This window comes from Amphiura filiformis, chromosome 17 (genome assembly GCF_039555335.1).
Source record: "Amphiura filiformis chromosome 17, Afil_fr2py, whole genome shotgun sequence".
In the NCBI taxonomy this organism is placed as follows: Eukaryota; Metazoa; Echinodermata; class Ophiuroidea; order Amphilepidida; family Amphiuridae; genus Amphiura; species Amphiura filiformis.
In genome coordinates this window covers 40,916,504-40,940,737 of record NC_092644.1, presented here as the reverse complement: position 1 = coordinate 40,940,737, position 24,234 = coordinate 40,916,504, and the positions used below count along the sequence as shown (strand labels likewise).

The following is a 24,234-nucleotide window of genomic DNA, read 5'->3' as shown; positions in this document are numbered from 1 at the left end:
ATTGTCATAGATGTGCTAACACAGCCTGCTAGTTGTTTAGCCAAAAGCCATGTATTTAAGACAAAATAAGGCATTTTACATGAATTTGTAATTTATATACTGACAGTTTATAAATTAGCTACATGTATTTAAATGGGGCTTCAACTTCGTCAATTCTGCTGTTTTCTTCGTTTGTTGCCAAAGATTGCATTTTAAAAATCTTAGACTTATCCTTCTCTTTTAAGCAATTTTAATTTTTTTACACTTTCGCTGGGATCACTGAATGGGACTTTAAATATACACAAAATTTAAAACAATTTATGAATGAGTGACACAAAACAAATATTAACTGTATTCCGTTTGTGTAATGGTTCAAATTATTTTAAAACATTTAATATTTGTATACTATTGGTGGATGGGGGCAGAAATGTGGTCCAATTCACTCTTTCTTCCACACTTCTGGCCTTTGCTGATATATACACGGAGGTACACTATTTGCCCTCCATGAGCGACAAGTTACATATGGGGCAATTTTGAGTTGGTACTCCTTGGTTCTAATCTCTGTGATTCTTACCTTAACTCCTTTTGCCCAAATGATATTACCCGACACCACACTTTCACAAGTCACATCCATCTCTTCTACAGATATTTCATCATCATTCACACTAGAAGACAGTGTGTTAATCTCTGATGCAGACTCAACCGAAGACCCCTCACTCTGCATGCTAACACTAGACCTGTCTTTGCTGGTATCCATGCTGGCTCCTTCTACGATTCTCTCCATTTCTGGTTCTGCAAATACTGGAATATCATCAGGAATTTCATCTGCTTGAAGATCCAATGCTTGCTCGTCCAGATTCTCGTAAACATGCCCAAAATCATCTGCAGCAAATTTGCACAAACTAAGTCGAAGATCGGTGTCATTTTCATAAATGCATTCTGAATTTACACTTGCAGACTTCATCAGTTTGGGTCTTGACGTCACTTTGGGTACAGGAGGAGCTTCCTCAATTGCAGCTAAGGTGGTGGTTATACGCTCTTCTTTTGCCACCAATGGCAGGTTATTTGGTGTTTGATCATAGATGTTGTTATTCAGGGGATCAATCATTGGCTGCTCTTGTTGATGTGGCTGTTGTAGTTGCTGTTGCTGTTGTATTGGCTGTATCTGTTGCTGCTGCATTGGTTGCTGTAGTTGCTGTTGCATTGGCTGCTGTAGTGGCTGTTGCTCCTGGGTTGCTTGCTGTAGTTGAGTTGGTTGCTGTAGTTGCTGTTGTATTGGTGGATGTAGCAGTTGCTGTGGAGGAGGTGGAGGAGGCGGCGGTGGTGGCGTAACATGCATCACACCAGGTGTTATGGTTGATGTGCGATTACCGTGCTGTATCGTAGCATATTCTGCTTCTGGTTGTGAGTCCTCACCATCGCTATTATCTCGCGACATGGGAACGAGATAGTAACCCTCTGGGTGAGAATTCTCGTAAACATCCTCTTCATCAATTTGCGGCTTCATGATGAGAGCAGGCGCCTCTTCTTTTGTCTCCAGCTTCATATCTGCCTGACGTCTCTTACGTGAATTCTGAAGGTTATGGCGTGCCTTGCGTGCTGCTAATTTAGCAGCGAGCTCCCGTTTCAAACGTTGTTCTAATAATGGCAAGGATCTGGGTCTGTCGCGGATGAAACTAGGACTGCTCCCTCCTCCCATACGCTTCACAGTAGCAGCTTTAGCTTTTGCCTTGGCAATTGCTTTCACATCCTTGTGTTTGATTCTGGCAGGAGCTGTGTGTGTTTGCAGTGGTGGTGCTGGTAGTGGACGCTGGGAGCGGTCACCTGACCGCTGTACCAGGGCCTGGATGTCACCATCAGCTCTTCTGTAGAATAATAATATTGACAGTTATGAATTCAAATATGCATACACTAAATCAAAGCCAAACCATATTTATTAGTAGGTTTAACATTTAAAATATTCATTTATCCATAAATTGCTTAATTAATAGTTCTGATAAACAATTGGATTGTGTTTCTTGTTAAATCAATTGATTTGTGACTGTGTATTACCTTAATGTGCTACTACAGGCTTTTATTTTTTAAATCAGGTTGTGACTGGCCTCCCCCTCTCTGGAAGGAACTAAATGCTAAACAGTGCCCTCTATAACAATCTGATCACAAAAAATCCCTTACTGTAAAGTTTTAATTAGGTAAAGTAAAATAATATGACTTTCAAACCACAAGTCAATTTCAGCTCTCATTTCAAGAATTTTAGCTTTTGGACATATCAAAAGAATATATTCAACCAAATATTTCTCTGTAAATGAAAAATATTTTCCCATTTTATATAATCTTATCACAGACAGTGGTAACAATTCTGAAGCAAAATCTATTTTTTTTTACATTCAGTGGTTGAAATTAAGTACCAGCCTCTCATATTTGTGTCACCTTTGTCAACAACACATATGAAGTACTCTAAGCAGCAAGTTTTTGTGTTTTCTATTGTCACACTTTTGGGATGATTTTAGAACCGCAAATTTAAAAGCTCATGGAAATATGTGTTACTCATTGGTTTCAATGTGTATACCATCAATGTAAGGAACCACAAAGCTGTTTAAAACAGTTTTTTGTGAAAGTGCAATAACGCCGTAAGTGACTTGACTTTGCATCAGCATTTTCGTGTTGAAATTTGTTTACTTATTTATTGTTTTATTGTGGTAATTATTTATTCAGTTGCCTCTAAGACGTGTAAATGTGCTATATTTTCATAATCTTGTAATGACACAACGGCTGTTAAAATCATTGTTCATTATAGAAAAATTATTAAATTTGTGTACATCGTGGAACATTCAACTACGCTTGTTACTCTGCGACTAATCATGCTAATACACGAGCGTACAGCGCTACTCTACGCGTCCATATTGCGAGGTTATCTGCGTACAACAGCTTACTACGCACAGCCACGCAAAGAGTATGTTCCACGATGAATAAACAGTCAAGTTGTGACTGGCGTCCTCCCTCTTTGTAAGGAACTAAATGCTAAACAGTGCCCTCTATAACAAAAATCACTTACTATAAGGTTTTATTAATTTTGGGTAAACTAAAATAATGTGCCTTTCAAACCACAAGTCAATTTCAGCTCTCTTTTCAAGAATTTTAGCTTCTGGACGAATCAAAATAATTTCTGCTTTTATATACAGTACCAAACATGAAATGTAGTTCAATACCACTTAGTTTGTTGATGACAGGGACATCTTGGAAATCAAATCAAAGTCATTTTTCACACAATTAATCCAACCGAATGTTACTATTTTTAGTTCATCTTTTTGGCAAAGGTATGTGAAAATCAAGTTTGCATGATGTGGTGGGATCATGATTTGGCAAGATCTAGGTGACTTTTATCAAAGGAAACTAACTATAATTAAATAATATATTGCATGACTCTTTACATTATAAATATTCAATTTTAAATATGAAATGAGATTTCCTGGTGATGAAATATTCTGCAGTGTGTCCATGAGAAACTGATGAAAGTTACTTGTTGCATTGATACAAGTATATATATGTGACCTGCTACTACCAAATGAGCAAAAAGTCGCAAGTAGATTCGAGACATCCTGGCTACTGTGTTGGTGCTCTTTATTTCACATGCACCTGTTCAAGCCAATAGTATGTCTGTATGTCCTTTGTAAATGGGGGCACAATTGGCCATTCATGAAGGACATACTGTCGGTTTGTGCGCGCAGCAAACTAAGAACATCAACTCAGCAGCCTGGATGTCTCGAAACCACCAACTTGCAACTTTATTGGAGTGTGAGTTTCAAATGGGGTTACCTGAATAGGCGACTCCATTTGAAATTCACATTCCCTGTGTGAAAGATTAAGGTCATGTCTTCCATAGGTGTTGCATGGATTTCAACTAGATTAGCCAAATATGTGTACCATGTATGACACTCTTTGGATGCTCATTAGGCCTTGCCTTTTGAAAATTCTGGTCATGTTATAAATAACACTAAAGATATTTAGGTTTGCTGAAGGTGTGTGATTTGGAGTTACACCATTTTGGTCCCCAACTTGTCAATCCAATATGACCCAATATGTCAGATTTATTAAAATGTAATACACAGTACTATATGCAATCTGCATTCTCCTAATGTTAACTCCTTGGGTTGGCCATATAAAATTAATTTTTTGCTTCTCGTCTAAGGGATTTTCATGAATTGATAAGGGAGAGAGCTAGGGGGTGTTTTTTATTAGTAGGTTTGGCGCTTTTTCAAAGTTCTGGAGGAAAACAAGGAAGCTCTTTTCCTGTTCAAATGTGATTTTCTAAGGGATAAATCCCCTACACTAATTTGTAAAAACCTTTCATACCGGCCAACCAATCACGTAAAAAGAACTAGGTCACGCCTGCGTTACACGATGCTATGCAGATTGATCAGCGAATGAAGTGTTGATGTGATTCAATTTGCCAATCAGCATCCGACTTCATGTTTATCCAAATCGGGCTGTGCGAAAGATCTTTGCAAATAGGTGTAGAGTATCACAAAAAGACTTGAAAGTGATTTTGTTTTCTAATCAACTTATTTATCTGTGTAAAGTTTTCCTAATATTCCAAAGTTTTACATTTTGGAAAATTCTAAAAAAAAATCTTACTTAGCCCAGAAATTGAGGTGAGAGGGGATGAGAACCAAATTTTTTTTTTATATGGCCATACACAGTAAGAAGAATAGTTATATAGGTTATGCAGTAAGAATAATAGTGTAGTTGTTATTTATTTACTTGAGTATTTCGGCTAATGATCTTGATTTGATGCCAGCCACATTAGCTCCACCCAACTCCAGGAATGCGTCACCTTTCCTCAGTCCACAAAAAGATGCAGTGCTCCCTGCAAAATATAAAATGGATATCAAATTGAAGAAAGTTTTAGTCCCATCAAATATGTTCTTGACTAATTTCAAATAACACCATTATTTAAGAACATATGTGATGCAATCAAGCAAAATGAGTCGGATGTCGGGAATATTGATTTTGAGATAAAGCAAAAAATAGTATCATAATTCCTTTATATTTTATTGTTCTGAGCATCACTAAAATGACCAATCTCTGGAACCGTAAATCAAATTATGATGGGGTTCTCAGCAAAATATAGCTCTGGGTGTGGCTTATATAATGAAATTGAAAACTGAATTTTGATTTTGATCGACATCAGACTCATTTTGCTTGATTGCATCACATATACGAGTATATAAAACTACATTCACTCACAATTATGTGATAATTACATTTTGACACAAAAATAAAACAAGTTTACATTTATTTACAGTACTTAGCTAATTTATATTCATTATGTCAATTTTTTTATTTCTGTCGATTTTTTTATTTCTAAGAGGCCATCCACATGCTCCTAACTGAAAATAAAGGGATAGGGGTAAGTTTTGTTTATCTTTTGCACTTTTGTAAACAAATTTATAACCAATGCAAACTTCAAATCATCCCCAAAGTCACATGGTTAATAGTCTGTGCTACAGACCGTGTACCTATATTACCCATGTAGGGAGATAAACTACTGGGAACCACACACTCTTGGAAACCATAGTGGGTACTACGCTCGCTATTCGTGTGGCATCGTGGTTTGTGATTCGCGGCTTGTGTCCCCTTAAATCGCGAGTAGTCTTTGACAAAGACTACATGGTTAAGGAATACAAAGCCCATGTGACTTGAGGATGATTTGAAGTGACCTCCGCTTCAGATGAGTCTGGTATTTATTCCTAGCTATTATGAATAAAAATTCCTTTAAAAAAGGAATGGGCGCCCATGGGAGCTTTGATGTTATGCTGAAATTCTGGGGGGGCACTCCCACTTTGGAGGTGATGCGTATGTAGGGCTGTTATTAAGGCCCCCTTTTCACCATCGCTGTCACCCAAAGACCCCATTACCGGCACATGCTGTGTCACCCAAAGACCCCATATTTTTTCTTTAGATCTGTCACCCAAAGACCTAGACCCATATATTTCCATCTGAACAGCAACGAGCATCGTCTATCACTGATTGTGTTAATTCTTTTGAAATAACAAAGCCAACTGACATGTGCATCATTTTGATATGGATATACGCATATGTGATCATAAATGTGCTTGTACTTTTATTGGAAAATGATCACTGTGTTCAATTTCCACATCTAATTGGGATCACCCTATAGATTCCCCAAGCCAGGATTCCCTGTTGATGTTTCTATATTATTAGCCATGTCACAGGAAATGTTTAACATGATTCATGTTACACAAATATGATTCATTGAACATGATGAATGTAACATCTAGGTCAAATAAATGCCATAACCCCAAATGCCCTGAGCTACTGGCCAACATCATACAATGTGGTATTGTTTGACTCATGTGTGTGCAATTGAATGTATGTGCATAAATATGTAGGCCTATGTAATTGTTTCAGTGGGTATGTTTGGGTGTACATTTGAAAAGACCTGCAAATGAGGTTGTACCCCTGAAAAATAGGTTGATAATAGATGACACCCATGAAGTGAGGATGTCCACTGTTCCCTTTATCTGCTGATATTAGAACACCTGTTAATGATATGATGAGTATCTTACAATGGAACAAACTAAATGATAGATGGTCTAACCAAATGTTGGTTCTAATATTCAAATGCCTTAAAGGTATGGCTCCAAGTTACATATCATCTCAATTTAATTTCATGTATAGCATGCATTCTAAAGGCACAAGGAGTCAAACCAACTTTAATCTCCACGAAGTGTCATGGAATATTAATGCAGGGAAAAGGACTTAATTCACGTGCTGCTAAAATTTGGAACAGTCTTTCTGCTGATATTAAATGCAATTATGAATCCATGGGCCTCTCTCAATTTAAGCATAGGATTCATTCTTCATAATTTTGTTTATTCCATCTGCATCATAATCTATTTGTGTGCTCATATGTAATTTTTAAGTTGTATCGTAAAATAATTTATATTATTTACATGTATGTACAGTATTTATATGTAATTTTAAATTTGTTTTAACTTAAGAATGTTGTACTTTTTGATGCAGGGCCTCCTTGGAAATCAGTGTTTTAGCATTGAAGGGGCTACCCTGCCTAAAGAAAGAATAAATAAATACCAGAAAATTGCAAAACAATGTAAAAATGCTGGGGAAAAAATTGTTTTGACACATCGAGGGGAGCAAGCCATTTCTGGCACAGTGAGAAGAGGAAGCATACATGTTTTGGCACAGACTATTTCAAAATGTTACCCTTATCTCTGGATTCATAATTAATACACAACCCTAATTATTTTCAGATACAACGTTTTGACTTTGAGCGAAGACAGATTCAAAACCAGTTGTCTCCCAAGTAAGACAGTATTTGATATGCTATTGATTTACAAATACTTCACTTTTACTTGCAAAGACAACTTGCAAAGATAGAGAAGACAATTTGCTCTACATGATTCTGGTATGGCACCCTATCCTTCTCTGGTGCCACTATGTTATGTTCCAACACCCACATTTAAGCTTCTTTGCCAGCAATTTTAATACTTACTTGTACATTTGTCAATACCACAACATTTTGTACTTGTTTGTAAGTAGCGACTGAAACAACTTGACCTTATATTCACTCCACGGTTTCTACTTTTTGATGCCTGTTAGGCGTAACCTAACCAACCTAAATAAACAGCTGTCGACCTATTTCAGAGTGGGAGGGAGACTCTTGTCTCCAGCCTAATTTTTTTTAACGCCTATTTGAAAAGAACCCTTACATTTATGTCACCTCAGAAATGTTCTCTGGCTCTAATTTAAGGGGGGAAAACATGAGTGTAAGAACAAATTAATTTCACACTATGGAACTTCTAATCTTGGAGTACGTCTTTTGTGATGTATTGTGTGTTGTGTCATTGTAGTTATTGTTGTTTCATTGTGCATAATTAGGGTATTCTAATTGAAATCCACACACCCCGTATGGAAGACATGACCTTAATCTCACACACAGGGGGTGTAGATTTCAAACTGAGTCCCCCATTCAGGTAACCCCATTTGAAATTCACATCCCCTGTGTAGAAGATTATGGTCATGTCTTGGAATAGCCCATTTCAGTTCGGGGGCACTGCTAATTCAAAGACGTCTCTGATATCAAAGACTCTTCAGTGCCGAGTCACCTGACAGTATCATAATTCAAAGGCGTCTCATAAATCACATACTCCCTAGTCTCAAAACCCAGCCAAAAGCGATATTGTGAACGTGAACTGGCTTAACGGGAATAATTTTATGAGTAGGCCTATAGCATGATCAGGGTTGTAACTAGCCCAAGTGCCTGCTAGCTCCTGCTAATTTTACTATCCAATTTATGAATTAAATCGCGGGCTCGGGATACACTCTTTCAAGTGAACGTGAGAAATCGGAGAATGCTAAAAAAATGTTGCTCTTTTTCATAATTGAGCTTAAATGCTGCAGAATAACTTTGCTCCCTCGACGACATTTTGCAGACTTTCAATTCTCCGGACACATCAAAACTGTTTATTGGTTATTTTCAGAGCATATATTTTTTTACAGATTTCCAACTGAGCCGCGTATTTTAGTTTTAGGCTTAGGGGAAACTGGGGTAATTGTGGCCCCTTTTGCATTTTTACCATGTAATTCTTTAAGTATGAACTGGAGAAGTACAATTTCTGCATGAGTGGATAGAGGCAATGGGTACCTATAAGATGTGATAAATATAATCATAAATATATTGCAATTTGCATAATAATTAACATAACTAGCGGGATACCCGCGCTTCGCGCGGGTCCCCGCTAGATGGGAGCGTTCACCATAACAGGAATAATTACTGAACAGGTAGAATCATTGAAAAGGTACATTTTATTTTTCTAAACCTGTCTCTTCTTACAATTTCTTTTTTAGTTTCTTTTGCTTAGCTTGTGATTTTCCGTTTCCATGTTATTTATTTATTTAACCTCGTTCCCATTATTTTCTAAATCTGTTCTTTCTTACATTTCCCTTTAGCTTCTTTGTTTATTTGCTGCTTCATTTGCTGTTCTCATTATTTTAGCTTCTTTTTCTTACATTTCCTGATTAGTTTCTTTCCTTCTTTGTTTCGTTCCGTTTCATTTAGTTACTTTAACCCGTTGGCCTATTACTCGTATTTTTTTGTCCTCATTTTAATTTTCTTTATAGTACCGCTTCATGTTGTTTATACAACAAACATCTTTTTCCCGTATTTATTACGTCCTCTCATAGCGTGTCTGCGGACGTGTTTACCCGTTATCATAATCCCGTGACCCGTCCATGTACCTTTTTGTCCTTTATTTTTCCTTCTTTCCGTATTATCATGTCCACTGGTCTCTGGCTCGCAGTCGCGTGGCTCTGCGCCGTTTACGCGCCCATTGGCGTAGTGCGCATTACGCACGAGGCGCCAACGCGCTGTCGGCCATCTGCAGTGACGCGTAGGCTGACAACCGATTTTCATAACAAAAAATCCGTTTTTACCCATATTTTCACTGTTTTTGCAGCCAATTCTTGACCGTTTTCAATCAAAGAAAGTTTAAACACGTTCCCGTATATTCATTGATCTCCCGTATGAATTTGTTGACATTTGGATCGAAACTGACGGAGCCTTTTAGGCATACATAGATACATAGATAGATAGATACATACAACATTCCCCTATTTATAGTAAGATGTTTTAGGGCCATGTGGCCCCTGAACAAAATAAAGAATTTAAAGAGTATTGTGAATCCAGTTCTTCCTGATAACTATTAAGATAAAAAGGCATTTTAAGGCATTTTGTAAAATACTTGTTATTATGCTAATTTGTGCATGCCGAAACTGCGGCCGGATCTGACTGTTCATTATACTTCCTTGTTTTGCTTGAAAACATACTAAATATGTCTTGTTTGTTTCAATAATGACCCCAAATGGCTAATTTGATTAACATATAACAGATTAATGACCAAAATAGCTTTTTAGGGGTCAGATGCAAGTAATTTGCTTAAGACATGAACAGGGCCACATTTACCCCAAGCCGGGTATTACATAATATGCAAATTTAGCTCATTAAATAAACAATTCTTTTATAAAATTGTTATATCAATGGGAACTGTTATGATTACCTTTCATGTCAAACACATACAAAATAGTCACTGATACAACCAATAAGTACCACCCCTATGAATAAAAAGTGGACTTGCCACTTGTTTAGAGCCATTTGCGATGTCGCTCCGCTAATTAGACCCCCTCATAAAAATTTTAATGCTATTTGAATATTTTTTCACCAAACAGAAACATAAAGACCACTCTTTCATACAATACAAAGTTAAGTCACCTAGACCAATGCTTAGTATAAAGACACCCTGATAAAGACAAAGGGGCCACAATTACCCCGGGGCCACAATTACCCCAGTCTCCGCTTATATTTAACACTCGTGCTCAATAATTCCTTCAATTCAGCCTAAGTTTAGGCTTTTCTGTTTTGCTTGAGGGGGATGTGCTATAATAGGCCTATAGTCATTATATCTATGAAAGATAGGCCTATAATTCCTAACAAATTTCCTGCGGACCTGACTTCTGCATGGGTATGAACCTGCTCAATTAGGCCTATATGGATAAATGCAAGTTAGCCTTTTCTTTTTTTGATGGTCGGAGAAGGGTGCCTGAGGGGGATGTGCTCCCTCAGAAGTTGGAGAATTATTTTGGACATAACAGATTTCAACGGACCCGACTTGTGAAGGGAATATTATCCTCAAACTAAAAGCCAATTAGTGCATCATTTTGCATTAGGCCCCTATTATTAACTTATTTTTCCGACCATCATGATTAAGCATAGCCTATAGGCCATAACCATGTCATGATAATGCATAATATGTATTTTAGAATGGATTTCCAGTGGATGCGACTTCCCGTCACAAATTTCAAGCATGAACATAATTATGATGCGCAATGACTCAGAACGTAGGCCTACTCTTCCTCGTTTCTTCTTGTTTTCTTCCTTGTTTTCTTTCCATTTTCTTTCCCCCTTTCGTTTGCCTAAAAATCCCCGGATATTGAAATGAGCCTGGGTGACTGTGGCAAAACAAAATTTTCAACCCAGTTTTGCTAATATTTTGTCCTGATTTTTGTAACATTTTCGTTCCGGTATATTGGCAGTTATTTTATATATGTTTTCAGTTGTCGGGTTATTTCTTTCAATTTTTGGGAAATCTGACCGAAAAAGTAGACCTTTTTCTTTTCCCTCCCTTTTCCGCCCTTCAATTTTTGTAGGGGCACTATACTGCCCCACTGGCTATGCCCAGGCCCGTCCGCAGAGTGGGCCGTGCGGTGGGGCAAAAGTCCTCAAAAAATCCTAATTTACGACCGTAGTGAGCAAAAAAATATGTTTTTATGCTTTTTAGTCAAAAAAGGTCCAAAGTTTGTGAAGAAGGTCCACTTTTTACAAAATCGCCCCCTGAAAAAAAAAAAAAAAAAAAGAAACACTTTTTCAAAATCAGCACCCTGCTAAAAAACGGGCCTGGCTATGCCACTGCTCTATCACTCCCCTTCCTCTCCCACCCTCTTCTCTTTCTCTCTCTGTTTCCCTCATTTTTTTTAAGACCCGGGGCTGCAGGCCCCAAAGCCCCACTCCCTGGGGCACGCGCCTGGTTTACCGTAATTTGTTGATCTATTTTGAGCCACCTAATCATAACATAACCCTACCCCTATCAATAAAATACAAGTGTCCATATTTCTCGAATTTATCCCATGCACGTGTGCAAGAGTCAGGCCACGAGGTTAGGCCTGAACGTTTCCGTAGGGGCCTACCATTTTCAAGTCATTTTTGAATATATTTTTGAAAAGTTGCCGCCACAATGCGTGCAAAAATCGCTCCCCTCCCCTCGTTGACTGGCCAAAAATTCATTGTTCCCTATTTTTTTTGCCTTGCCAAAATATTCACTCCCCATGACTTGGGATTTTTGTTACTTCAAAGCGTTGGATATGGCTCGATTTTGCCAATCTAAGTGTTTTCTGGGACCATTTGTCAGAATTTGCACAGATAGATATGATGTTTGCACAGGCAGATATTTGCTAAACATAGGAAAGCATATTCCGATACAGTCACCTTCTTTCCGATATGCTGCATCTAGCCCCAAACTGTAAAAAAGACGACGTATGTGATATCACAGACCCCGTATGTGAAATCACTGACCCGTCTTTGATATCAGAGACGTCTTTGAATTAGCAGTGCCCCCGAACTGATTTAGGCCATCTTTAGAGGTACATGAGTATGACATGTCTTCTTGGCCTTCTCCTCACCTCCTTCCATTTTACTTGTTTTGTTCAGGTACCGTATATATATATATGCTTGAATTGCTATGTAACTTTCATTCCATAATTTTACTAAGCACCTCCCTCCAAATAACCAATTTAGGAACCTGGAGCACTAATTAGGTCAAATACTGTACCCCAAGAAAAGTAGATGATGGTGCAAAATGTTAAAAAAATTAATTCAAGAAACGTAAGAGTGCATCGTTTTAAAGGTATCAACATAATTCCAGGGCCCCATTTTAAGGACACCTAGTTTCCTTAGACCCTTGGCATATGACAACACTTTTATAGTAGACCTATTTAATGATATCATTCAGACATTGATTACTATTTCATGTGACAATATATGTGTAGAATTATGATTTTGAATTTCCTCACAGATCACCACAATTACAGTTGGCTCCAGGCCGTCACAAAATTTCAATCAACAAAGTATAATGTGTATTTTCCAAATTTCCTCAATATGATCTTTCTTTAAGATATGAAAATCTATTCTCATGTTCAACAAAGCAGGGGTTTATATTTGAGGATATGGAAGTGTTTTATTGAAGCCATATAGTAACATTTTTATAAAAATAGATTTGTATTTCTTTTCCATAAAATAGTCGTCTTACTATCAGATATGTCCCCTTTTCATTTTGAGCTGAACAATTGAGGTAAAGCAAAGAAAATTACGATAAAATTCCAGTGCCGATGATGCCAATGCATGTCACTCCATCTGCCGTGCTGATGTGTTATGACCACCACATATACTCCATGTACGACGGGGGGTGTTATGAACATTTACATCGCATATACACGTTCAACTAAAATTTCGATTGTGTGAATAACATGATGGAACACATTGTTTTATTAAAGATCTTGGATTTTGTCACAAATACAGCATCTAACGCATGATTGTGGATTTTGCAGGGTATGTTATTTTGTTAATGTACATTTCAGTATGTAAAAATCAACAAACAGAGCGCATCCTCCTCAGCAAATGTTATAATATGGCTTTTAAAAAAGAGAGAGTCAGATATTTTCTGCAAAATATACCGACTCAATCAAATGATTAAAATAGGTCAATCTGTCACTCTACTCATTCCCATAGCTCATCATGTTTCTTCCTGTAAGTGTTTATTAAAATAGCTGCCCCCGTAACTCACATATTTGTATCTTAATCATAGTTCCACAGGCAGCATCATTTGCATAATCATAATCATCATCCCTTCATTTTACATGTCAGATTTTGTCACACTGCTTTTCATGGTTTATTAACAGATTTATGCTTGCTCAAATAAAAATTCCTTTAAAAGGAATAGGGTGGGCAAATGAAAAATTGTCAAGAGAAATGAAAGTATGAGTAAGTCTTCACAATTAAAAACAGGAAATATGACACAACATCGATTTCCAATGGGGAATAACACAAACGATATAATAACCAAAGTTAAAAGAATTTTTAACTTTATACGCTTATACATTTGTTATTCCCCATTGGAGGTTGTGTCATATTTTCCTGATTTTAATCTTATCTATTGCTTATCCTTTGTTCTCTGCTGGTCAGTTGGAACAGATTTTCCTGTTTTTATATTAACCCTTCACATCATAACAGAAGACGTTTTATGTTAACATTTTATATAAAACATTGTTATAAAACTTTTGTAGATATTTAAAACATTTTCGTAATCATACCTAGAGTTTTTTTTTATCATCAGATAGAAAGACTTTTACCCATATTTTCACTGTTTTTGCAGCCAATTCTTGACCGTTTTCAATGAAAGAAAGTTTAAACACGTTCCGTATATTCATTGATCTCCGTATGAATTTGTTGACATTTGGATCGAAACTGACGGAGCCTTTTAGGCATACATAGATACATAGATAGATAGATACATACAACATTCCCCTATTTATAGTAAGATGTTTTAGGGGCCATGTGGCCCCTGAACAAAATAAAGAATTTAAAGAGTATTGTGAATCCAGTTCTTCCTGATAACTATTAAGATAAAAAGGCATTTTAAGGCATTTTGTAAAATACTTGTTATTATGCTAATTTGTGCATGCCGAAACTGCGGCCGGATCTGACTGTTCATTATACTTCCTTGTTTTGCTTGAAAACATACTAAATATGTCTTTTTTGTTTCAATAATGACCCCAAATGGCTAATTTGATTAACATATAACAGATTAATGACCAAAATAGCTTTTTAGGGGGTCAGATGCAAGTAATTTGCTTAAGACATGAACAGGGGCCACATTTACCCCAAGCCGGGTATTACATAATATGCAAATTTAGCTCATTAAATAAACAATTCTTTTATAAAATTGTTATATCAATGGGAACTGTTATGATTACCTTTCATGTCAAACACATACAAAATAGTCACTGATACAACCAATAAGTACCACCCCTATGAATAAAAAGTGGACTTGCCACTTGTTTAGAGCCATTTTGATGTCGCTCCGCTTAATTAGACCCCCTCATAAAAATTTTAATGCTATTTGAATATTTTTTCACCAAACAGAAACATAAAGACCACTCTTTCATACAATACAAAGTTAAGTCACCTAGACCAATGCTTAGTATAAAGACACCCTGATAAAGACAAAGGGGCCACAATTACCCCTGGGGCCACAATTACCCCAGTCTCCGCTTATATTTAACACTCGTGCTCAATAATTCCTTCAATTCAGCCTAAGTTTAGGCTTTTCTGTTTTGCTTGAGGGGGATGTGCTATAATAGGCCTATAGTCATTATATCTATGAAAGATAGGCCTATAATTCCTAACAAATTTCCATGGACCTGACTTCTGCATGGGTATGAACCTGCTCAATTAGGCCTATATGGATAAATGCAAGTTAGCCTTTTCTTTTTTTGATGGTCGGAGAAGGGTGCCTGAGGGGGATGTGCTCCCTCAGAAGTTGGAGAATTATTTTGGACATAACAGATTTCAACGGACCCGACTTGTGAAGGGAATATTATCCTCAAACTAAAAGCCAATTAGTGCATCATTTTGCATTAGGCCCCTATTATTAACTTATTTTTCCGACCATCATGATTAAGCATAGCCTATAGGCCATAACCATGTCATGATAATGCATAATATGTATTTTAGAATGGATTTCCAGTGGATGCGACTTCCGTCACAAATTTCAAGCATGAACATAATTATGATGCTTTTAATGACTCAGAACGTAGGCCTACTCTTCCTCGTTTCTTCTTGTTTTCTTCCTTGTTTTCTTTCCATTTTCTTTCCCCTTTCGCTTGCCTAAAATCCCCGGATATTGAAATGAGCCTGGGTGACTGTGGCAAAACAAAATTTTCAACCCAGTTTTGCTAATATTTTGTCCTGATTTTTGTAACATTTTCGTTCCGGTATATTGGCAGTTATTTTATATATGTTTTCAGTTGTCGGGTTATTTCTTTCAATTTTTGGGAAATCTGACCGAAAAAGTAGACCTTTTTCTTTTCCCTCCCTTTTCCGCCCTTCAATTTTTGTAGGGGGCACTATACTGCCCCACTGGCTATGCCCAGGCCCGTACGCAGAGTGGGCCGTGCGGTGGGGCAAAAGTCCTCAAAAAAATCCTAATTTACGACCGTAGTGAGCAAAAAAATATGTTTTTTATGCTTTTTTAGTCAAAAAAAGGTCCAAAGTTTGTGAAGAAGGTCCACTTTTTACAAAATCGCCCCTGGAAAAAAAAGAAACACTTTTTCAAAATCAGCACCCTGCTAAAAAAACGGGCCTGGCTATGCCACTGCTCTATCACTCCCCTTCCTCTCCCACCCTCTTCTCTCTTTCTCTCTCTGTTTCCCTCATTTTTTTTAAGACCCGGGGCTGCAGGCCCCAAAGCCCCACTCCCTGGGGCACGCGCCTGGTTTACCGTAATTTGTTGATCTATTTTGAGCCACCTAATCATAACATAACCCTACCCCTATCAATAAAATACAAGTGTCCATATTTCCCCGAATTCATCCCATGCACGTGTGCAAGAGTCAGGCCACGAGGTTAGGCCTGAACGTTTTCGTAGGGGCCTACCATTTTTCAAGTCATTTTTGAATATATTTTGAAAAGTTGCCGCCACAATGCGTGCCAAAAATCGCTCCCCTCTCCCTCGTTGACTGGCCAAAAATTCATTGTTCCCTATTTTTTTGCCTTGCCAAAATATTCACTCCCCCATGACTTGGGATTTTTGTTACTTCAAAACGTTGGATATGGCTCGATTTTGCCAATCTAAGTGTTTTCTGGGACCATTTGTCAGAATTTGCACAGATAGATATGATGTTTGCACAGGCAGATATTTGCTAAACATAGGAAAGCATATTCGATACAGTCACCTTCTTTCCGATATGCTGCATCTAGCCCCAAACTGTAAAAAAACACGACGTATGTGATATCACAGACCCCGTATGTGAAATCACTGACCGTCTTTGATATCAGAGACGTCTTTGAATTAGCAGTGCCCCCGAACTGATTTAGGCCATCTTTAGAGGTACATGAGTATGACATGTCTTCTTGGCCTTCTCCTCACCTCCTTCCATTTTACTTGTTTTGTTCAGGTACCGTATATATATATATGCTTGGAATTGCTATGTAACTTTCATTCCATAATTTTACTAAGCACCTCCCTCCAAATAACCAATTTAGGAACCTGGAGCACTAATTAGGTCAAATACTGTACCCCAAGAAAAGTAGATGATGGTGCAAAATGTTAAAAAATTAATTCAAGAACGTAGGAGTGCATCGTTTTAAAGGTATCAACATAATTCCAGGGCCCCATTTTAAGGACACCTAGTTTCCTTAGACCCTTGGCATATGACAACACTTTTATAGTAGACCTATTTAATGATATCATTCAGACATTGATTACTATTTCATGTGACAATATATGTGTAGAATTATGATTTTTGAATTTCCTCACAGATCACCACAATTACAGTTGGCTCCAGGCCGTCACAAAATTTCAATCAACAAAGTATAATGTGTATTTTCCAAATTTCCTCAATATGATCTTTCTTTAAGATATGAAAATCTATTCTCATGTTCAACAAAGCAGGGGTTTATATTTGAGGATATGGAAGTGTTTTATTGAAGCCATATAGTAACATTTTTATAAAAATAGATTTGTATTTCTTTTCCATAAAATAGTCGTCTTACTATCAGATATGTCCCCTTTTCATTTTGAGCTGAACAATTGAGGTAAAGCAAAGAAAATTACGATAAAATTCCAGTGCCGATGATGCCAATGCATGTCACTCCATCTGCCGTGCTGATGTGTTATGACCACCACATATACTCCATGTAATGACGGGGTGTTATGAACATTTACATCGCATATACACGCTCAACTAAAATTTCGATTGTGTGAATAACATGATGGAACACATTGTTTTATTAAAGATCTTGGATTTTGTCACAAATACAGCATCTAAACGCATGATTGTGGATTTTGCAGGGTATGTTATTTTGTTAATGTACATTTCAGTATGTAAAAATCAACAAACAGAGCGCATCCTCCTCAGCAAATGTTATAATATGGCTTTTAAAAAAGAGAGAGTCAGATATTTTCTGCAAAATATACCGACTCAATCAAATGATTAAAATAGGTCAATCTGTCACTCTACTCATTCCCATAGCTCATCATGTTTCTTCCTGTAAGTGTTTATTAAAATAGCTGCCCCGTAACTCACATATTTGTATCTTAATCATAGTTCCACAGGCAGCATCATTTGCATAATCATAATCATCATCCCTTCATTTTACATGTCAGATTTTGTCACACTGCTTTTCATGGTTTATTAACAGATTTATGCTTGCTCAAATAAAAATTCCTTTAAAAGGAATAGGGTGGGCAAATGAAAAATTGTCAAGAGAAATGAAAGTATGAGTAAGTCTTCACAATTAAAAATAGGGAAATATGACACAACATCGATTTCCAATGGGGAATAACACAAAACGATAATAACCAAAGTTAAAAGAATTTTTAACTTTATACGCTTATACATTTGTTATTCCCCATTGGAGGTTCAAATCATATTTTCCTGATTTTAATCTTATCTATTGCTTATCCTTTGTTCTCTGCTGGTCAGTTGGAACAGATTTTCCCTGTTTTTATATTAACCCTTCACATCATAACAGAAGACGTTTTATGTTAACATTTTATATAAAACATTGTTATAAAACTTTTGTAGATATTTAAAACATTTTCGTAATCATACCTAGAGTTTTTTTTTATCATCAGATAGAAAGACTTAGAACTGCTCATCTTCTCTGGTGAGACAACAGGGCTTTGGGGTATCTTTCCATATCAAAGTTTAAAAATCTGTCATATCAATTTCCTCAATATGTTGTTTTGAAACAACTTATGAGGGGAAAAGTTTGATTTTGCAATATTTCGATATTATTTTTTTTAACTTTGTAACTTTATTATGATTAACATAACTGTATTTCAAAGCGTCAAATTATATCATTATTTTGTCCCAACAAAAATAATCCAGGGAATAAAATATTCATTCATATGTTTATTTATTTTATTCAACCTGGGCCATATCTACTGGTGCACATGCATTCTAATAATTTGTCTATAATACCTTATACAAGCATCAGCAAGATTTGAAAAGTAAATAGCCTATGTACACACTGAACACAATGCACAGCTGTCAGTATAAAATGATATATATACTTCACGATGCTATTAATTTAGCCCAAAGATTAGGAAAACTAGCAAAACTGGTGAACTGATACTGTTCAAATAAAACATCTGCAAATCTTGCTGCAATTTCCAAATAGTATTTCTATTACTTAAATAATTATTTTTGTTATTTCTTTTAATACAAACACATTACTGCCTATGACGACTTTATCGTATTACTTGCATATCAAAATCAAGTAATAATTACAAAACTTGCCGTAAACTATCACCTCTGTGGGTGTTTGGGATATAACCGCACGTAATATTTTCTCAACACTGCAGCATGTGAAAAAGTAGGTCAATAGTCAGAGAATATAGGGTGGGTGCGGCACGCCGCACCCACCCAAAAAGATTGGCATTTAGCATTTTTAGAGTAAGCAATTAGGACTGTGTGTATAAGGACGTTCAGAGATCCAAACTACACATTTTTATTGTATTAGAATAGTTTCTTATGCAGCAACTAACCCCTACATTATGAATAAGCTAGATAGATAGACACTGCATTTGCATGTTAAGAGAGACCAAATTCTTTATGCCCAGGCAAAAGGAATTCTTTTTAAACAAAAAATGGGAAGCGATCTCAAAGTTGTGTGTAGCCTTTCTGTTTTCTTCCTATTTGTTGGTATTTCTGAAAAAGATATAGTTTAAGGGTATTTCCCTGATTTATCAACCATTTTTAAGCAATTTCAGAAAATGTTACAGATTTTTCTGATCCTCAACAGATCTTTGAAAGTCCCTTTATTAAGCAATCTGAAAGTATTAAATTTTGATGAATTTTAGGGTGTTCTGGTGTCGAAAATCACCAATTGTCCCTCTAAATCAGGTGTTCTTAATAGGCCGCCTGTGGGCCAGATCTGACCTGTCAGCCAATTGTTGTTGGCCCTTAAACAGCCCTGAAATGTAAGAATAAACATAAAAACAAACAGTGCATTTAGCCCTCAACACAAATCTTCGAAATAATTTTGGCCCTAAGGCGTGTGTGCAAATTGAGAACCAAAATTATCAGCTCATAATAGGCAGTACTCATAAAAAAAGCGCTTCAGTTCACTTTACAGGTTGTCGCTGATCATTACGGCCGCACATCATTCCATTAACCAACAACTCAGGGACTTTGCCAGAAGCACACACCCTAGACATTCCTCAATTGACCGTCGCAGCCAGGATCAGCTCCCCAAGTTTTTTCCCTTAAACTCATAACATCATGGATTGTAGATCCAGCACCTACACAAACTGGGCTTAGCTGATTGCGTGACTGACACACACTTTTATCAATTTATGTAAGGCGCTAAGATTTATTGATGAGTGCAGTCACAAAAAAGAGCTAACAATTTTCACATATTACGAACTGCTCATAGTATAGAAAAGCACTTTCATTATCTAGATTTTCTTTATATGTTATGACATTACACTTGGCATGGAGAATGAAATGGGATATGTATATTTGAAACCCCAAGAGATAAGATGACTAAATAGTCACCTTTCTTATCAATTGAGAATAACATGACATAGCTAATTTTGTCATATTTGATTTTATAAATAGACACGTGACAGTTTGAGTTTAGACATCATTGATCAGTAAGATTGCAACATAAACAACTAAATCAATCAAGATTAAGTAGCAATTTTCTCAATTGTGTTACTCAATTTTTTATCGAAATGGGCTTGGACCCCAAAAAAAGTTTATCTCTCAAACGTTTGGCAAAAAAAGCTACCTCACATTTTAGTGGTTTTGCCAAGATGTATCCACTTAAAAAAAAGAAAACTATAAAAAAAGCTCTGTGCTACTGGATGGCTTTCACATACTTATGCGTACAGGTTGAGAGCCTGGGGGCTTGTGTTGGTTAAAATAGAGTGTTTAATAAAAATTCCCTTTAAAAGGGAAAGCCAGCCTCAATGTAGAAGAGGTCTTGTAATTAGTTTTGGTCAATGTGAAAGGCATTTTTAGGATCACGCTTACATCTACATGACAGTCCACCAAACCATCAACGATGAGAACATGCACACTGAAACAGCAGAAAACATTAATTCCTAATCTCATGTCAACTCTTTTAATTCATTACATGTACTCCAAATTGTTCTGGTCTGTTTGTTTTGTTGTTGTTGTTGTCGTTGGTTTTTTTGTCTTTTCAGCTTTTTACCCACTATATCTCAATTTCCAATTTTGTAATACCAGAACTTACGAACTCAATATCTTCGCTTAGGAATGTCCGATTTCACTGCTTTCGATATATACACTGCCGGTTTGAGTTAACTTACATGTACATTTTATTTTAAAATAACTTAATTAATTCGCAATGTATAGTTTAAGCCTACTATATTATAATAGATAGTGGCCAGCACATTTATAAAGGACTGGTTACTCACTACAATCTTCACTCTTAAACTGTGTTTTTCTGAATGTGCTGATCATGTTGATTGCTAGTCGGAAACTCCTCATGAAGCTATGGACATGGCATCTTACATACTCCATTCTATAACAGTCTGCCTAGTGCCTTGTGTGTTTTCTCTTCAATCATTTTGTTGAATGTAATTTTATGAATCAAATAGTTATGTGTCATTTTATTTATAATAAAGAAGTTATTAAATTAATAAAGTAAGACAATTTATTTATCTATAAGTGCATGTCAAATGGGGTACATTGTTCAATACTATATGCATAAATTATGCCCATATTATAGCTAGGCCCTAAAAACTTTATTTTGCATCGGATTTTTCCCGTTGAAAAGACAAAACTGATGTTTATGATAGCAACCATTTCATCAATAACATTTTGAGTCATTTTTATCCATAAAACGACACAGGATATGATAGATAACTACTTTCACATCAATATGGTCCATATGATCACAGATTGTTGAGAATCTGTGATATGATCCGGGATATGATGAAGATTTTGATTCTATAGATCTGTTATCAACATGATATCACGCTGTTCAGTGGTCAAGGAGTAAGGACCCCGGTCAAGGACACTGATATGACATCATAGGTGATGTCAGATTTTCTTCTGCTGACCATATGATGCTATATTTATTAACTATTATTGTTACATTTAAGCCTTTAAACATTTAAAGTCATAATTAATTAGTTCAAACATAACTTTGGTAATACTCACTGTTTTGCGTTCGTTGAAACGGCAAAACATACTTACTTTTCCTAACAAATCAATTAAAATATTTTTAAAAAAATTTAACCACAAAAAGTAAAAAAAAAAAATCATTCCAATACCACTAAAATATAATCTCTTGAGTAAACTGACCCCAAACCTGAAACAGGTACCAGCCCGAATGGGCTGGCGTAAAAGCAATTTGCTTTCTTGACAAAATGAAGTGTTAGCCTTTCTTAAAAAGATCTTGAGTTAAAATTATGTCTCCAAACACAAGAACTACAATACCACATAAAAAGTAAGTTACTCGACTTTTTCCAATGTGAATAATTTAATAATTTTGGAGTAACAATTGCCCTTGCTTTTTTTCTCTCTTAATTGATACCTGACTCCATTAATCAAAGATGATTTGCTTTCTTGACAAAATGAAGTGTTAGCCTTTCTTAAAAAGATCTTGAGTTAAAATTATGTCTCCAAACACAAGAACTACAATACCACATAAAAAGTAAGTTACTCGACTTTTTCCAATGTGAATAATTTAATAATTTTGGAGTAACAATTGCCCTTGCTTTTTTTCTCTCTTAATTGATACCTGACTCCATTAATCAAAGATGATTTGATTTATTAATTTCTTTCAATGAAAAAAAAATTAAATAAAAATTCCCTTTAAAAGGGAAAGCCAGCCTCAATGTAGAAGAGGTCTTGTAATTAGTTTTGGTCAATGTGAAAGGCATTTTTAGGATCACGCTTACATCTACATGACAGTCCACCAAACCATCAACGATGAGAACATGCACACTGAAACAGCAGAAAACATTAATTCCTAATCTCATGTCAACTCTTTTAATTCATTACATGTACTCCAAATTGTTCTGGTCTGTTTGTTTTGTTGTTGTTGTTGTTGTTGTTGTCGTTGGTTTTTTGTCTTTTCAGCTTTTTACCCATTTATATCTCAATTTCCAATTTTGTAATACCAGAACTTACGAACTCAATATCTTCGCTTAGGAATGTCCGATTTCACTGCTTTCGATATATACACTGCCGGTTTGAGTTAACTTACATGTACATTTTATTTTAAAATAACTTAATTAATTCGCAATGTATACTATATTATAATAGATAGTGGCCAGCACATTTATAAAGGACTGGTTACTCACTACAATCTTCACTCTTAAACTGTGTTTTTCTGAATGTGCTGATCATGTTGATTGCTAGTCGGAAACTCCTCATGAAGCTATGGACATGGCATCTTACATACTCCGTTCTATAACAGTCTGCCTAGTGCCTTGTGTGTTTTCTCTTCAATCATTTTGTTGAATGTAATTTTATGAATCAAATAGTTATGTGTCATTTTATTTATAATAAAGAAGTTATTAAATTAATAAAGTAAGACAATTTATTTATCTATAAGTGCATGTCAAATGGGGTACATTGTTCAATACTATATGCATAAATTATGCCCATATTATAGCTAGGCCCTAAAAACTTTATTTTGCATCGGATTTTTCCCGTTGAAAAGACAAAACTGATGTTTATGATAGCAACCATTTCATCAATAACATTTGGAGTCATTTTTATCCATAAACGACACAGGATATGATAGATAACTACTTTCACATCAATATGGTCCATATGATCACAGATTGTTGAGAATCTGTGATATGATCCGGGATATGATGAAGATTTTGATTCTATAGATCTGTTATCAACATGATATCACGCTGTTCAGTGGTCAAGGAGTAAGGACCCCGGTCAAGGACACTGATATGACATCATAGGTGATGTCAGATTTTCTTCTGCTGACCATATGATGCTATATATATTAACTATTATTGTTACATTTAGGCCTTTAAACTTTTAAAGTCATAATTAATTAGTTCAAACATAACTTTGGTAATACTCACTGCGTTCGTTGAAACGGCAAAACATACTTACTTTTCCTAACAAATCGAATTAAAATATTTTTAAAAAAATTTAACCACAAAAAGTAAAAAAAAAAATCATTCCAATACCACTAAAATATAATCTCTTGAGTAAACTGACCCCAAACCTGAAACAGGTACCAGCCCCGAATGGGCTGGCGAAAAATACTAAAAGTATGCATTTATGTAGCCAGTGGGCGCCTGTGGCCCTCATAAGCTTTGTGAGCATTTTAGCATCAGTCCAACCAGAGAAAGGCTGGCATTGAGCTTG

The 24,234-nt window shown here is 36.1% G+C and overlaps 1 protein-coding gene across 1 annotated transcript in view; it reads right to left on the bottom strand.

Moving 5' to 3' along the window:
* The window catches only part of LOC140137800 (uncharacterized), a 571,667-nt gene that overhangs the window by 468,920 nt on the left and 78,513 nt on the right, over window positions 1-24,234 (bottom strand). The window contains 2 exon segments of the mRNA XM_072159582.1: window positions 554-1,844; window positions 4,741-4,846. Of these exon segments, the coding sequence (XP_072015683.1) occupies window positions 554-1,844; window positions 4,741-4,846 (1,397 nt within the window).